We start from the raw sequence: 12,023 nt of genomic DNA on the forward strand, positions 1-12,023 counted from the left end.
GTTTTCAAATTCTTATAGTACCTATAAACTGTACCATCCCAGCCAAAAGCTTATGTCCGTCCATACGTCACAAGAGTTGCTTTAAAAACATTCAAATTGTGTCATAAATCCTAGAACAAATCATCAAAAAACCTTTTACGCAGAACATCTCTTTAAACACTAAAAGACTTCTTACTCTCTTTTAATCAGAGCGTAGTGGTCCAGAAGGAAGATTCAATGGCTCAATGATAAAAAGTTAAGAATACAGCCATGTGTAATCTAAAGTTTAATGGCTTAACTGCAATTTATTTTATTTAACAAGCTATAAAAGGTGCCACGTCGGTGAGTTGTCATCCGGAAGGCCTGCAGGTCCCCGCTCACGCCCTGGGGCCCCGTCGTAACTCCACACCGGCCCCGCTCCTCTCGTTTCTCTTGGTTTCTTGTGTCCCGTCCTGACAAACAACGGCTGAATTTACAGACCGCTCTGAATTATTGAACCTGCCGAGGTCAGGTTACCCGGCAACCCGAAGACGAGAGATGAGCCGCGCACCTTCCGCCGAGGACAGAGAGGAGCAGATGTGGAAATGTTTTTGCATGAATCAGAAGGGAAAGATTTAAGAGTTGTAGCGTGCTGGCAGAAGTCTTTCTGCAGAGACCTTCAACTTCAGTGAAGAGCTCTGATCCTGTAAACTGAGAATAAGGAAAACATCCCAGAGTGTAATTATAGCTCTCTTTAACTAAATCTATTTCTGAAGAGAACTACTCCTGATGTTTGTTTTGAAAGGTTTGCACTCTAATTAATAGAAGAGTCCACCGGCCCCGACATGGACGTCATGATATCAGAGATCCGATTCTCGAAGGAGAATGCAAATACAAGTCTCCTATACTGTGTGTAACAGACCAAAATACACGTGTATGGACACGTTTTTACCTTGGTGAAGGAAAGTATTTCCTTTTAATCAGCACACTATGAAGTTCTATACTGGTGTACAGGTTATATACTCAACCTCTTTGACTTGTGTCCACCAGCCATCACTCATGTGTTGCATAAGACAAAATAACAATATCTCAATAGTACCGTAAGCCTGAGATGGCAAAACAATCCGCTATCCACGGTAAAAAAAAGCCATTTAGTGTTGAAGAAATATAGATTTTCTCATCTTGTGTCTTGCTAATTGTCTTACAGCCCTTTAGACTTGTGTGGCACCTACTTGTTATTCTCTAAGTCTCATTTTTATCTGCCTCGGGAAGCAAGCAGCCAAACGCCCACACACATGACTGTAGCGCCCGAGATGCTGAATAAGTCTGCATCCTGCTGGAATCCTCCTACCGCAAAGGTTGTGTTTGGAAACCTCCGCCACCTCCACCGCCGTCGTCCAGTGGTGCTCGTTCCTCGTGGTCTCCTCCTCCTCCTCCTCCCCCACCTCCTCCTCCTCCCGTTCCTCCGGATCGGAGGTGGCGCAGCTCGTCGGGCTGCAGCGCGCTGTACCAGGCCTGCTGCACGCCGTCGGGGCTCAGCACGGGGCTCTTGTCCTCCTCAGTGCCCTGGACCTGACTCTGCACCGACTTCACCATGTTCGCTGCGTTCACCGGCAGCTGCAGCAGCAGCTTCTGCATGGTGGTCATGTTTCAGACTCGCAGCCACCTGTGGAGGCCCAAAGGTGGGTGAAGTGGACGGACTGTCCGTCTGTGGAGTTCTGCTCAGCTTCAGTTAGATGCCGTGTTATGAAACTCCATCCCCTGAAGTTCGTCCGGTGGGGACAGAGCAGATGCAACAGAGGTCTTCTGGAAAGGCTCCGGTGCCTCTTCTTCCCGGGTGGATGCGCTTCGCCTTCCCGGGCGCCGTGATCCGGATTCACCGGAGCTCCGCGTGGCCTCGCTTTTTATTCCTCTCTGTACGCGTCCAGCCGGGCGGCAGGCATCAGCTGCTCAGTAAATGGATGCTCGGCAGAGAGGGGCGTGGAGTTTTATTCCCACTCTCGAGGAGGAGACTCCTCCCGCCTCTGCAGCAGCACTCTCTCCCTCTCTCTGTCTCTCTCTCTCTCTCTCTCCCTCCCTCTGTGTGTGTGTGTGCGCACTCCCGGCACGCACACAGCAGGGCGCGTCCACACAGCCGAGCTGTGCCACGACGACGTGGCCTCCCGTAACCTCCGGACACGCTGCCTCTCCCCTCCCCAGGGTGGTCGTCCTCTTCATTTTGACATCTCTCTCTCTGTCTCTCTCTCCATCACAGCTTTCTTCATCCGTCGTCGTGCCAACGAGACCTTTCTGGTACCTACGACAGAAGCTTTTGGAATATTTCTCACTCATTTCGCTCATTGTGTTTCAAAATGTCACAGTATTAATCATTTTATATTCTATTTTATATTCTGTGAGGTGCCTTTTTTTTGTTCTGGTCTTACATGACTCAGCTTTCTTGGCAGTCTCTCTCTCTCTCTCTCTCTCTCTCTCTCATTTTGCACAGTTCCCATATGTTCTTCCTGACACTAATACGATTTTTAATCTGTAATGTCACCGCGAAATACACCTTGGGGTTGCAGCATCAACAAAGAGTTACACCGACAGCGACAATGGTGTCACAACTGATGCCGTACGGAGAGAATATCATCCTGCTCTCCCTTCATGAAGTATTTTTGATCCCTTTATTCTCAATTTAGAGAGGGGACACATTTAATTATCTCGGCAACAAAACAGTCACAGTCATTATTTCAGAGATGATTCTCAATCCAAAAGACTGCCACGGCTAACTATTATTTACAATTTTCCGATTCTAGTTGCAATGCGGCGATATTCTTTGATGAAGCAGCTTACAGTAAAAAGAACAGATGAAGGCCGTCATGAATTAATCAACTATGAAAGCCGTGAAGCTGGATATTTCATATTCATCCACCACTGAGGCCACAATGGAAATACGCTGCGTGGCTGCTGTACATGTGTGTTATCTTTGATCCAGACGCATGTACATGTGGGGGAGGGAGGGGATTTTTTCAAAGGAATAGTTGGACATCTTCAGTCTTTACAAACTTCTAAAGCAACTTCCCAAAGAAAGGCCACAGACACCGAAGTCTCGTCCAATAAAGGGTCAACCATCACATAATTATAATACTTTGACATTTGATTTCTTGACCTGCAGAGCGCCGCAACAAGATAGTACCAAGAAATATCCACTGACACGGACCAGTGCCCCTTTTTAAATGGAATACTTATTCCACACTTACTCACGCTGAACACCTTTTGAATAGGAAAGGTGTTTTTTGCTGCTCAGAGTAATAATAAAACAGAGGTTGACACGGTTTGAGGACTGATGCAACGTCTCACATATGCCGTGTTTCCAAGGAAACGGCAGCGAAGGTCGAGCGAGTGCTTTCACTGCCATGTTTACTGACAATCTGGTTAATCTGCTCTCACCGAGGAGACACGAGGTCTGCAAACACAGAGGCAAGGCGGCAACGCCCAGTCTACATCGGAATCCACTAACGGAGGCTGAAATGTACCATGCTGGTTTAAAAGCAAGAAAACATGCCGAGGTAAAATGTTCTCCTCTAGAACCAAAGGTCAAAGGTCATGGGGCATCTATGAACAATGAGCTCCCTCTGTTGGAGGAATACAGTGAAGCAGTGCAAGCTGTTCGTAAAGCTCACAACATGTTCTCAAACAGATGCACAGAAAGCAGAGAGAAAAACGTAGCTGACCCAACCGGAGACGCTCCGTTTAACTGGCACCATACGGGCGCCGGTGAGTCACACCAACGCATTCAGGAGCATTAGTCAGCAGACAGTAGCTAGCAGCAGGTTTTTGTTATGTGTTTTTCTTTTCGAAGAAGTAACCCTCACAATTTGTCAAATCAATGAGAAGCCATGAACCTGTTTTAAAGGCCCTACACACTAATAAGCCCCTCGCTGATGTTTTCAATTATTTTGAAAGATTAGCCCTCTTCTCAGGCCTGAGGATATAAGGGGGCGCGGATGGCCTCTGATTCATGGAGGGAGGTCTCCACAAACGCCGGTTTGCCGGTCGAGGGGAACAAAGTTGTGGAGGAAAATACGGGACAAATGTGTCCGCGATGAAAAGCAGCAGTGGCGATGCACGGGGCAATAAAGTCTATGATAAATAAATAAACAAATAAATAAATAGACGTGACTCTCTAGGTCGTCTTCAACAAAAACACGTTACTCCACCTGTTGTTCTGGCGGTGAATTGCTCTGCAACACACGCAGAACCATGAATTGAAACGAGTGTGTCGACGGTGCGTAAAGACGCAGAAGCATGCGGCAGCCTTCAGTGTGACTACAAACTATGTAATGCAACAGACATGTCTGTTAAGCTCTCTTCCCCTTATACAAGAGGTCTTGGAATGGACCAAACCGAGCCTGTTATGGCCGATAGTTCAACTTGGACCAGGTGGACGTGCTCAGGTGACTCATAGAAACACTGATGTTAGATCTAGCTTTTTTTCTTCAGCACTGTTTGTACATGTTCACTCCACCAGACTGCAAACAGTCTGATCGCCGATTTCACCTGCGAACAAAATCCTGAATTCATCCCCTTCTTCGAGGTGCAGTGAGATGAAAGCCTGGGCGTATATTACAAAGCAGTAGTCAGGAATAAGGGCTGACAGGGTGCCAACAGCAGTCCCAAGCAGTCCAAACAGAAAATACACAGAGGGGCACACCAGATGCATGACTGTCAGAGAAGGAGTGGTGAGGGGCTGGTTATACACGGATGAGAAGCACAAACAGATGAGCGGAGGAATGAGAGCGACCGGGACAGGTGCGAGGTTCTGAGGGCATCTGGTGGATGGGTGGAGAATGACAATGTGGGGGTCTGGAGGAGGAGGCAAGTGTAGCAACAGCAGCAAATACTAGCATGCCCAAGAAAAGGGATTTAGCATGTTCCGATAGGTAATAAGTCAAATGCAGTGTGTCAATTGCAAGTCACAGTCACATTTTACAGTTCACAGGCCTGCACCGTTTTCTGGCTATTCTGATCCACAAACATAGCGGGTTTATCAGCAATCAGCTCGATTGAACACATAGTTCATGCGACAAAACATTCTAGCTGCCATTCTAGTGTATAAAAAATGCACGATTTGGAACACGTGTGAAACCTTCAGAGCAGGAACTTGAACTTCGTTCATTCTTCATTCGTTCATCATTCTCTGCAGCGCTTACGGCAGACCTTTCTGCCATGTCACTGGAGGAGAAGGTATGAATGGCATTAATAATGACGGCATGACATTTCGCGGAGCGAGCTCCAGGTCTTTGGTAGCGTGCATGCTGGCTCATTGTTAATGTAATTTGTTTTACCTGCTGTTAGCATTGTAGGACTGTGCTTTAAAAACACAAGTGGCAGTGGAGAGCCTCAGAGGAGGAATAAAAAGCTGTTTGATGAACAACTTGGAACTTTTCATGATTCATTCCGGATGTAGATTCTGCATTTCTTTTAAAGACATGACCGATTTGAAGCTATTTGTGTTTCTGCTGATTGTCTCAGATGCATCCTCGGTTTGTCTTCATAATATGTTGAGATATTAGGTAAGAAAATAGGTGCGACAAAAATGTACCAGACTTTGACCATTTTCAAAAAATATGTTATAATGTCTGCTGTGAAAAGTAGTTAGTTAGTTAGTTAGCTAGTTAAAAACTATTTAACCATATTTATTCCTGCTAAGACCTTCTGTGGCGATTAAACACGTGTTTTCCTCCAAAATGATGAGTATGTATGTATCAGTGGCTGCAGTTATCTTCACTCGATGTGTCAGCTGTCATGTATTGCCAGCTTAAACACAGTAATTAAAAGTAATCATTTCGTTTAGTTTTCCCCGACCCAAATGTACTGTCTGGTACTAGCTTATTGCGGATACATTATGTTTTTATGTGACCATTAATAAATTAAAATCAATTACAGTACATGAAGTCAAACTATAGTTTTGAGGTCATTTAGAACCAAGTCTCCATTACTCTTCATTATCAGGTATTGTGCTGCATGACGGAAGAAATTCAAAGGACTCACATGGGCCCTGAGCAAGAACAAGGAATAAGGCCACTCATCCACCTCTAGAAATATGTGTTGTTTTATTTATACGGGAGTATCGCTGATAATTGATTTACTATTTACTGTCCTTATTCCATGTCGTTATAAACCGGGTCTGTGTGTCACGTGACGCTCGAGCCGTTCTGCCGCTGTCCAGCAGGGGTGGTTCTGAAACAGCAGCTGAGGCCTGGCGTCTCCTCCGACGGGCCTTTCACATCTCACCTCACAAATACGTGAAATATAAACAACAAAAACGCTGTAAACACACACCGGTGAATGCACGTCTATTACAAGTCAACACCCGCACCGGGTCACCGCATACCGCCGCATGCCCGGGCGACTAAATGACGGGGAGAGATTTAAAATCACGGGCCTATTTAACAAAATAACTTCACTCCGAGGATTTCTACGTTGCATTCAAAATAAACACTTTCTATGCATTTTAACAGACAGGAGACCGCATTCGCGCTGCACCTCCCCCGCCATTAGCTGCCCCAGTATAGCCCCCCCAACCCCCCAACACCACATTATGACAAATAATAACGGCGTCAAGCTGCACCGAAGCAGGTGGATTCGCACCTTTTGTAGTCGGAGGAGAAAATCCCTCCGCTCGCCGGGTCGTGACCATATTCAGGCTCCCCGACGCTGGACGAGCCCCCCTTCTCCTCGTTGAAAGCGGAGCTGGCGGACATTGCTGCGTCTCTCGGGCTGTTTGTTGTTTCCTCTCTTTCTCTCCGTCGCCCTCGCAGATCAGCGATGGAGGCTTAGTGCAGAGGGCAGGGGGATATACGGCTCTGAAAAGGCGCACAGGCGCACACACGGTCGTTTATCTCGGAGATGCGCGGTGCAGAGGGGACGAGGGAGGGGCGGTGCGGGTTGGGGGCGTGACGCTCTGGTCACGTGATTTGTTTCAGATCGTAGTAGTCGTTCAAACAGGAAGTAATATTTGTCAGGTTTCTTTTCCAAATTCAATGCTTTCTTGTTTTATGCTATTCCTTTTTCTTTTCAAATCAAAAGTTGTTTTTTATTCGTATTACTGCAGAATATATAATATGTGGCAAACATATCTTTTCGTTATTTTTTAACGATGATGACTTTTTTGTCATTACATAAGGCTCTCAATTCATTTCTAATTTCACATTCTATTTAAAAAGAACTGCAAGATATGGAGTGAGACGCAAATTTCAGTGCTCCTGCAAAACCGACAATATTTTGATTAAAAAACAGAAATAGCAGGCTAAAAGATCGCCATGGACAACTCAAGGTGGCTAAAAGCTGACCTTTGCAAACTACGCCGTCCTGAATGGCAGAAAGGCTTAAAAAATATAGAGCCCTTCATATCTATATCTTTCTGAACTAATGTCACATGGTCAGGGGCGGACTTACCATTAGGCGAAACTAGGCGGTTGCCTAGGGCCCCAAGGCCCTGAGGGGCCCCGTAAAAATCCTCATACACTTATGGTCGATAAAGTTATTTCTTATTTGCGCATATTAATTATATTTATGATTAAAATTCTCTCGCTAAAATGCCAGCGGAATGCGTATCGGATTATGTGTGTGTCGGGGCCCCACCTTCAGTGTCCACTACATTGGATCAGTCCATCTTTACTGCGCATGTGCAGAACGGATCCAAGAAACGGCCAAAACGAAAATCTAACGGCGCGAAGTGGCGAAAGACAGTAAGAGGAGAGTATCACATGGATGAAGCCAAGCGACCCCAGCGGTGCTGAAAAGAGGAGGAAGAAGGAAGAAAAACAAACATTTACGTCAAAGTTGCAGAAAGTGACAAGTTTCTTCACTGCTCCTGCGGCAGCGGCCAGCAGCAGCAACCCACCACCTGCTCAACCGACGTGGACACCTGAGGAGGCTCCGTCCTGTGCAAATGAACAAGTGAGTATCAAGACTGTCTAAGGGTGATTTAGCCCTGAATGTGTAAGGTTATGCATTAAAACATAATAAACTATGTAAGTTATTAGAAACTATCACTCTGCATTAAAAGAATGATCCCTCAGTGTTATAACTTCATATTAATATCGTTTTAATGCGTGTTATCATTTACTGCTGTAGATATTTAAGATTGAGCTAATTTTGAATGAATTCCTGTACTGAGTTTTTGCTTTAAAAGTCACCCCACAAAGGAAGACTCTTTCAGTTTATCACAAATATTAGCATTACATCATAATTTGGAGGGTACATGGTTTTTCACGAGGCAGGAAAGGTTTGAAATATGTAACCAGCCATTTCATTGAATGTACTGTAGTGGAGTTTAAAGTACAGTGTTTGCCTCTAAGATACAGCAGAGCAGACAAAATTGAAGTTGCATGAATTCCTCAAATGTCTACATTAGTAAATATACTGTACATTTCACCACTGGGTAAAAGCCTTATGCTGTGTTTTGTATTTGTTTTCAGAATGAGACAGGGATGTGCTGTGAGAGCTCTCCAGCATCATCCACTGTACTTGCAGAACATGATCCAGCACTCTGGCCAAAACAGCTGTCGGATAGTGCACGCTGCTCAATAGTGGAGAGAGGAGCACTTCAGGTGAAGGACAGGATTTTACATTTGATACATTACATTACATTACAGGTCATTTAGCAGACGCATTTATCCAAAGCAACTTACATTACACTTTAAACCCATGGCTTTTTCACATTTTTTTTTTGCCCAGGGAGCAATTAGGGGTCTTGCTCAGGGACACTTCGACATGGAACATGGGGCAGCCTGGACGCGAACCACCAACCTTGTGCTTCCCAGCACACCGTCTCTAACCACTGCGCCACGACGACCCCAGGATCTCATGAATGAAGACGGCCACAGAATTACCAGCAGCAACTACATGCAGATGAAAAATGGAGAACGGCTGTGCAGATCATGGCTTGTCTACAGTGAAAAGAGGGCCCCATGCCTGCCTTTGCCTTGGGCCCCAAATTTCTTAAATCTGCCACTGCACATGGTTGAGAAGCATTGAGGTGAAATGAGGCTGCTCTCTGTATATTGATCTATCAGACTTCAATAAGTTTATCAATATTTTCGATTATTTTAGAGCTGAGTCTAAACTGATGCTTCCCAGCCACATCTTTTAGATGATTTGTTTAAGGAAACGTTTCAAAACCCACCAAATCAACTTTGTCTTGATTGTTTTTGAGGATTCGGCTCAGGTGATTTATTTCTAAATCGGCTCAGGCACCGAAATTCTGTTGCATCGTATACGAACCGGTGCCCTACTTCTAAATATCTCTGCGTAAACATTGGATCGCTTAGTGTAACGAGAAAGAGGCCTCTCATAGCAACAACCTCACAGTAAGTTATCACCAACTACACACTCAAAAATAGAGGTACCAGTTTGTACCTAAATCGGTACAAATGCTTGTCGCCGGGGAGGTACCCTTTTGAGAGACAATTGTGTACCTTTCAGTCCTGGTCCATTTATGTACCTTATCAAATTGTACCAGTTCAAGTACAGTTGTGTACCCTGCAAGACATAAATGTACCTTTAATCTATAAGGTACAGCAATGTACCACATTGAAAGGGTACTTTCCTGTACTTTAAAAGGGTACCCCCCAGTGACAAGCTATTCTGGACTTTAAGGAGACAAAAATGTACCAGAATTGTCTACACAATAATTGCTTCTTTACCATTTATTAACATCAATGAAAATGTATGTTTTGAGATAAACATGGCAGCATTTATAGTGTAAAAATCTTAATTCATTAAATTCTATATAGCTACATATAAAATGAATCAATGTCAATGCATACAATATGTAAAGATTGCAGTCACATTAACATGAGGCAGAATACTTCAAAAAGTAACACACATTTAGATAGAACATACTTACACAGAATACCTCAAGGAAACATACTAACATCGACTAAATATGTGTCGAGAGCTTGATGGTCCAACTGATTTCCTGGACTGAGTCAAATCCAGTCATTGTCAACTTTGACGTGGTAAGCATGGAAGTGATTGTCATAAGAGCAAGGCAGTAACAGTTTCCCACACAACACCCACAAAGTCTCAACGTTCAGAATGTACTTAATTTTCAAGAATAAAGGGATGGCTTCAGTGTGTACATGACCTACTACAAAAACATCCTCAAGGCCATATTTGACACCATTGACAGATAGAGATGAAACACGCTGAAGCACTTTATCCTGAAACTGCACATTTTTAAAACGTTGGTTTAATTTCAGAGAGTTCTGTAAATCACGTGGCAGAGATGAAAACTATGTGAAGAAAACTCCCAGCATTGCTTCATTTGATGACGGTTGCTGAGATTCAGAGTTATGTTTACAAAGTTCCTACATTTACTGGCAATATTATTGAAATATTGCCAGAGGTCTTCAGATGTCAGAGTTTATTCCAAAAATACTCTTTTTCAAGGTTATTTTATTCTGTTATGTTTTCAATGAAAAGTGCTATTGGAACAGAAATTCAGTTACACATGAAAGCATAAATATTTGCCTAATCAATAGAGCTGAAGTTGTCATAAGTGGGACCATTAGAAGAATTAAATGAGAGGCAGAGACTGTCAGGAAGGATATATATGAAATAACAAATGTAAACAAAAAGAACATTAACAATAAATAATATAAAAATGTAAAAACAACCTGAAAATACATTTGAAAAACTGAACTAGTCCCACTCTTTGAACAAAGCATTGACTTTGTAGCCCTTGTCAATAAACTGTGCCACAAACATTTCGTAGTCACTTCTGTACTGGAATTCCACGACAAAGACATTTATCGGTGCGTCTGCGTCGTCCTCATTTTCATCCATGGAGTTCTTGAGGTCTTGCAATGCTCGTAGCTGGTTACCTTTGTCCATGTTGGTAATTTCAGGCAAGGTTACCTTCCCCTTAAATGCTTTTGTCTGCAACTACTTTGCTGCCAACAAGGTGTGTTCCAGCATTTTCATTTTGCCATCATTCTGCATTTGAAGAAAAGGAGTATCATAAAAAAAGGCATACATTTTAAATATATGGTTATTTGCATACTAATAATAAAAACACAGTTCTAATGACAAGGAAATACACGATTTATATGATGGTGATTTTGATGCAGATTGCATCCAAACTGAACTCTGCCCACACCTCCCCATTCGAGAACTATGGTGGCCTGGTAATTAAAAGCTATTCAGATCGCAATTATCTCTAGAACCAATTCTATAATAAACATTAGAATTGTTGGTATCCACGCTGCATTCAAGTCCTGTGGGAATAAAACCTTCCCCGGTGAATTCCAGAAGTTGGAAGAAATCTGGTCTTATTGCCAAACCGCCAGTTCGTGAGACCTCCTCACACGAGACGGTGCTGTCATTAGACTCGCACAGGAAGTCCGGGTCTCGCTGTTACCCCCTGTGTGAATCCCTCCCAGTACTCCCTGAGCTCACATCTCCAGTCTGACCAGTTACCTGCCACAATCCAAACTGGATTAGCTTCAGATGACCCCTCTACTTCACACGTGAGGTCAGCGCACGTGTGATTTCTTAACGCACTACCTTCTGTGTCATTGTGTCCCCTCCATGTCACACCTTGCTCCCTCTGCTGCTCCTCCGACTGGACCATCCAGCTGTGGAGGAAGGACCTTTTCACCCCCCCCCCCCCGCGTTGAGCTTCGCGTCCACCCAGACGCCCGAGACGGGGTTTTCAGAGCATGCAAGCTCCTTCTCCCACCGGTACAATAAGGCGGGATGTCAGTCACCAAGAAAGGTTCTGACTTCACAAACAAATCATCATTGGTTTTATTTTGAGGTGACCTTTATAGACCCGCTCTGTTCCAATGGGTGGCTGCATTTTAGGAAACATACGAGTGAGAGGAAGAATACAGCGAAACGAGTCGCGACGGTCAAACTGTCTCTTTTGCTCTTTTCTTCAGGTGAAAAGTTGGGAAGACATCGTTAACGCTGCAGACTTCCGAGGCCATTTGTTCTACGGCCAATTCATGTTTATCTTCATTATGGGTTAGGGTTCTTGAAAATGTTGTGGGTTGAATAAAGTAATTTATAAA

General features: G+C 44.1%; 1 protein-coding gene and 1 long non-coding RNA gene across 16 annotated transcripts in view; one reads left to right on the plus strand and one right to left on the minus strand.

Annotated features, from left to right (window-relative positions):
* The window catches only part of ap3b2 (adaptor related protein complex 3 subunit beta 2), a 26,582-nt gene extending 19,676 nt beyond the window's left edge, over nt 1–6,906 (minus strand). For 8 of the 15 annotated variants that reach the window (XM_078083179.1, XM_078083178.1, XM_078083177.1 and 5 more), the window contains exon 1: nt 6,592–6,906. In XM_078083179.1, coding sequence (XP_077939305.1) covers nt 6,592–6,704 — 113 coding nt within the window. In that variant the 5' untranslated portion in view covers nt 6,705–6,906. Of the gene's footprint in view, nt 1–1,309; nt 1,915–6,591 lie in introns of those variants that run through there. The other 7 variants (XM_078083172.1, XM_078083170.1, XM_078083167.1 and 4 more) reach the window with 1 other exon arrangement.
* Nucleotides 6,907–6,924: 18 nt separating this feature from the next.
* On the plus strand, nt 6,925–10,715 carry LOC120809616 (uncharacterized). The gene is made up of 3 exons (XR_005710120.2): nt 6,925–7,902; nt 8,424–8,555; nt 8,683–10,715. It is a non-coding gene; the product is annotated as an uncharacterized LOC120809616 (long non-coding RNA).
* The last annotated feature ends 1,308 nt before the right edge of the window (nt 10,716–12,023 follow it).

This window comes from Gasterosteus aculeatus, chromosome X, assembly GCF_964276395.1.
Source record: "Gasterosteus aculeatus chromosome X, fGasAcu3.hap1.1, whole genome shotgun sequence".
NCBI lineage: Eukaryota > Metazoa > Chordata > Actinopteri > Perciformes > Gasterosteidae > Gasterosteus > Gasterosteus aculeatus.